Source organism: Moschus berezovskii, chromosome 27 (genome assembly GCF_049115385.1).
Source record: "Moschus berezovskii isolate FMDL1 chromosome 27, NW_MosBer_1.0, whole genome shotgun sequence".
Taxonomy (NCBI): Eukaryota; Metazoa; Chordata; class Mammalia; order Artiodactyla; family Moschidae; genus Moschus; species Moschus berezovskii.
Genome location: NC_142486.1, coordinates 731,708 through 736,645, shown reverse-complemented (window position 1 = coordinate 736,645; position 4,938 = coordinate 731,708). Strand labels below are relative to the sequence as shown.

At 66.6% G+C, this 4,938-nt stretch overlaps 1 protein-coding gene across 1 annotated transcript; it reads right to left on the bottom strand.

Moving 5' to 3' along the window:
- Positions 1-678: 678 nt before the first annotated feature.
- UNCX (UNC homeobox) lies at positions 679-4,486 on the bottom strand. The gene is made up of 3 exons (XM_055408964.2): positions 4,201-4,486; positions 3,773-3,948; positions 679-1,809 (listed from the first exon to the last, which is right to left on the bottom strand). Exons 1-3 carry the CDS (start codon positions 4,484-4,486, stop codon positions 679-681), a joined length of 1,593 nt encoding a protein of 530 aa, XP_055264939.2.
- Positions 4,487-4,938: the final 452 nt, after the last annotated feature.

The following is a 4,938-nucleotide window of genomic DNA, read 5'->3' as shown; positions in this document are numbered from 1 at the left end:
CCTTGCAGCCCCCGGCTCCGTCACCCCGCGCGTGTGCCAGTGCGCGGGGGCGCGCGCGCGCGTGTGGCGCCCGGGAGGAAGGGGGGGCGCCGGGGAGGGCAGGAGAGGGGAGCTGTGGGTGCATAAATTTGTTCAATCAGAAAACACAAACACACACGCACACAAAAGGAGGCATTAAGCGCGGATCTCGGGGGAGGTGAGGAGCCTAGTCCCACCCTCGGGGAGAGGAGAGGAAGGCGGGGCGGGGCAGGGGCCGGGCTGGGCACTCAGGTTGGAAAAAAAGTGGACCGGAGAGCTTGCGTTTGACCAGCTTTATTTATAAAAAATGGTACATATATAAATATTCTTAGACATTTTTGCATTTTACGAGGCTGAGGATTCTCGTTGTGGGTTCTGTGGGGGTGGGGCTTTTTTTGTTTTTGTTTTTTTTTTGTTTTTTGTGCTCCCTTGAGAGCAGGAGGGGCTCAACCCCCCAGTCCTGGGTTGCTGCCTACTTCCGAACTGACAACAGCGTTTTTCTTTAAAAAAAAAAATAATAATAATAAAAATAAAAGGAAGGAAACGGAAGAAAGAGGAAAGAGCAGTGTTTCGGAGCCGATCACCTGATTTTGCTGTGTGAGCCGGAGCCTGAGCGAGCGGGCGCCGGCCGGCTGAGCGCCTCCCCGGCCGGCTGCGCGCTCAGTCCATGTCCACCTCCTCGCCATCCCGCGCGCTGGGTCCGGTCGAGGCGCCTGGCTCGGGGGCCCCGGCGACGGCTGGCTCTGCAGCAGGGCTGGGAGCCGGCAAGCCAGGCCCGGGCGACGGCGGCGGTGGTGGCGGGGCCGCTGGGCAGGCGGCGCCTGCATCCGCGCAGTCCCCACCGCCGCCCTCGGCCGAGGCCGCGGCGTCCCGGAAAGGCGCCGGGGTCGGGGCCCCCGGGGAGGCGACGGCGTCGGGGCTGCGGCGCGCGAAGGCCGAGTCCGGAGCGCCGCCGGGCCCCTGGAAGGCCCCGAAGCTGGCCTGGGCAGGCGGAGCGGGCGGCACGGCGGGCGCGGGAGGCGCATCCTTTGGCGCGGGCTCAGGGCCCGCGCCGCCCTTGAGCGCGGCCTGCGGCACCAGGAAGCCGAGCGGCTGCGTGATGGGATAGAGCAGAAAGTGGCCCTTGCCGATGAGGGTCCTCGGCGCGCAGGGCAGCCCGGGTGCGAAGTCCAGCCCCGCGGCAGCCGCGTTGGCGGGGGGCGCTTTCCGGCGCGGCGGCGAGTCAGACAGCAAGCTCTCCACGCTGAACGGGCTGGCCTTGGGCGGGCCCGCGGCCCCGCGCTCAGCCGCCACCGCCCCGGGTGCACACGGGGCCGTGTCCTTGTCCACGGGGCGGCCTAGCCGCGGCTGCGGGCCAGCGCCACTTCTTTGGCTCGGGAAAAAGGCGGGGTCGCAGGTGCCGGGCGCAGGCGGCTCACCAGGCGGTGCGGGCGCTGCACCAGCGGCGCCAGCGTTGTGCACGCCGGGGCCCTTGGCCGCGGCGGCAGACGGCGGCGGCTCGGGCGGCTCCGGGGACAGGCCGCCGCCGCCGCTGTCGCTGTCGGAGCTGGGCGCGCTGTGCAGGGACAGGCCGCTGGGCGAGTGCAGGTGGCGGCTCTGGCTCTTGAGTAGCTTCTTCTCGTGCTTGCGCTTCTTCTTCTCCATCTTCTCCAGCTCCTTGCGCGCGATCTCCTCCGGGTCCATCGGCTCGCCACTGCACGTGGTCGGGTGGGAGTTGTGCGCCGGCCGCCCCGGGCCCTTCTTGGTGTTCTCCTTCTTCCTCCACTTGGCGCGGCGGTTTTGGAACCAGACCTAGGGCAGCCGGATAGGGGAGAGGATGGGGCACGGTCAGGCGTTGGGGGACTTCGGGCCTCCCCACTCCTCCCAGACAGGCCTGCACAGCCTCGGCTCGGCCAGGGGGCGGGAGCCGAGGCCCGCGGCCCGGCCGGCCCTGAGCCGGATCTCGGTATCAGGCTGCAGGTGTATCTTTTCCACCCAGAAGGAGGCCGACGGGGCCTCTCGCCGGCTTCCTGCTCCAGCTTCTCACCTCGGGGAACTGGGAGCTGCCCCTTCGTTAGGCAGGACCGGTCTGGCCCCTGACCGAGGGCGCTGGGTTCTTGGTTGGGAGGCAGAGGGCAGGGCCCCTCCTTGCCCCTCCTGGCTTCTTACTGCTTGGGTTCTAAGCAGCTCGACTGGCCCAGGGCTGAGCGTCTGGCCTGAGGACCAGGAGCGGCAGGGCTCAGCTGCCCTCCACACCTGTCTTCAGCTCCCTGGGGACTGAGTCAAAGCCCAGATTTTGGGGTTTCCCGTGAAATCTGGGTGCTTTTTCTTCCAGAAGGGCAGGGGGGCGCTGAACTTGGGAGGGGGAGCTTCAGCAGCCTGCTCTCCCCCACCCCCTGTTTTTCTGAAAGCTCCAGGCCAGGGCACCAACACAGCCCTCTGGAACTGGCTGTGCTTGGCCGGGACCAGGGGACTGGTGGTCAGGGGAGCAGGAGGCCAGCTGCCAGGCCTTGCAGAGGAGTGGCCAGGGCCCACCTGCACCGCCGTCGCCTTCTCCGCGGGCCTGGTCCTGGGAGCCCTGAGGGCCTGCAGGGTGGCAGCAGCCCTAGACCCTGGCTCCAGTACCACAGAGTCAGATCCCGAGGAGCCCTGGCACACGACCCTCCCCATAAGATCGAGGTAATTTGAATTATTTGTTCCCGACTGTGTAGAGACCCACACAATAGCAGGCCAGCCTGGTCACGGGCAGCCTTTTCAGTGCCAAGGTTCTGGGTGTTAAGTGGTAACCTCCCCAGGACTGCTGCTGCCCTTTCTCTCTTAAATGTCTTTTTTTTTGGGGGGGGGGAGTGTAAATTCCAGTCTGCCTCCTTACCCAGAATTACTCATTACCACGTTAAAGGAAGAATGAAGAGGTCTTGACTTCACTTAAGACACTTAGAACAAATTAGATAAAAGGATTTACAAACAGAAGAGGTCAAGCAGGGAGGCCCTGGCACAGGAGAGGACACCTTTTTAGACAAAGCTATCGGTGCTAAACAGGCGCCTCCAAGCCTGTGGCCCACACCCCGCTCCCCACCACACCGACCTAAAAAAGATGTCTGTACTTCAGGGAAACATTTAATTATGCATTATTCATCCTGAATTTTCAACGCACCAAATCGACACTATTTTTAAAAAGAATACCGCCGACAGTCTCGGAAGAAAATCAAATTACAGGAGGGGAAAAAAGATATAACCGATGGTGTTAAAGATTCAGACACCCCCCCCCCACCGTGTTTGAAGTGTTGAAGTTTCCGCCTCAGCTGCCCGCTTCTGCAAAGCGATAAATATGTTTCCATGTGACTATTTCAGAGACGAAAGGAAACAAACGCGCTAGCCGCAGGCTGGGGGCGAGCCCCCAGTCCGGGCACCGAGGCGTCAAGCCCGCCTTCTCCGGGTCTCCTTCAAGTCCGAGCCGGGCCGGGTCCTCCTGGCCACCTCGCCCGCCCCAGCCTCGTGTCGCGCGGTCGCCGGACCCCATCGTCACGCAGCTCCCCGTTTCGGACGCAGCTGCTGTCCTCCGGCCCGACCCGAGCCGCCTCGGCTCCCTCCCGGGAAGCCCGCCTCCCTCGCCGCGGGGCGACAAGCCCCCGGCCCCCAGCTTCCGCCCGGTGAGCGCGCGGCAGGTCCTGGCGGAGTCTGCGGTCTCCCACCTGGAGGTCGAGAACAAAGGCAGGCCGGGCCGCGCAGGCCGCCGGCGGGATGCCGACTCTCGGGGCGCACGGCGGGTCTTTACCTGAACTCGGGACTCGACCAGGTCCAGGCGCAGCGCCAGGGCCTCGCGCATGAACACGTCGGGGTAGTGGCTCTCGTTGAACGCCTTCTCCAGCTCCTCCAGCTGCCAGCCGGTGAAGTTGGTGCGCGTGCGACGCCGCTTGCAGCCCGGGCTCTCCTTGTCCGGGTCCCCCGAGTCTGCGGGCACGCACAGGACGCCGCGCGGCTCAGCCCCCGGCCCGGCCGGAGCGCCGCCGCCACCCGCTTTTGTCCAAGAAGGGGCAGCCGAGCGGACAGGGCTGCCGCGCGCCCTGAGCCGGCGGCGAGCGGCGAGCGAGGCGGCCCCGAAGCGGCGGCCGCGGTGCCAGTTCTACGGCCGCCCGCGAGCCACTCCTTCGCCGGACGGGGTCCCCTGCCCCCGGCCGCCCCCTCCCCGCCCGCCGCGCCTACCTGACAGCTTGAAGGGCTGGCTGTCGCCGCCCACCCCGCAGGCGGCCGGCAGCAGCGGCGTGGGGTTGACCACCGAAGCGGCGGCGGCAGCGCACGAGCCGCTGAGCAGGCCGTCGATGGAGAAGGGCACCGAGGCGGCGGCGGCCGCGGCGGCGGCCGACTGCAGCTGGTGGCCGGCCAGCTCGTACACGTGGTGGTGGCCCAGCGGGTAGGGGAAGCCCACCACGCCGCCCAGCGAGCCCCCGAACTGGGCATGCGGGTGCTCCAGGAGGCGGCCGTCCATCATCTCGCGCGGGAGGCCGGCGGGGCGCGGGGGCGCGGGCCGGGGCCGGGGCGGGCCAGCGGCGGGAGGCGCGGACGGCGGCGGCGGAGACAGGGACCCGGAGCCCTACACATGCTTCGCCCGCACTCCGGCGCTTTACTTTATCAACATCAAGCTCCCGGTAATTAGCCGCGGCCCGGGGAATTTGGGGCCAATAAGAAGCGCTAATCGGCTCTGACGTCAGAGGCGTGCTGGGCGCACGGAGCCGTTTTCCATATCGATTGCTAATTATGCCTGACACGCACCTCAATAAACAGTATCAGAAACTGTCACAGCAAGACGGGGGGGCGGGCGGGGCGCGGCCGGAGCGGGCCCCCGGGGGCGCGCCTCCCCCCGGCCCCGCCCCCGCCGCCGGCGCCCCCGCCCCCGCCCCTCCGCAAGTCACTAATAGATTTCCCTTTAAAACATTCACCGGC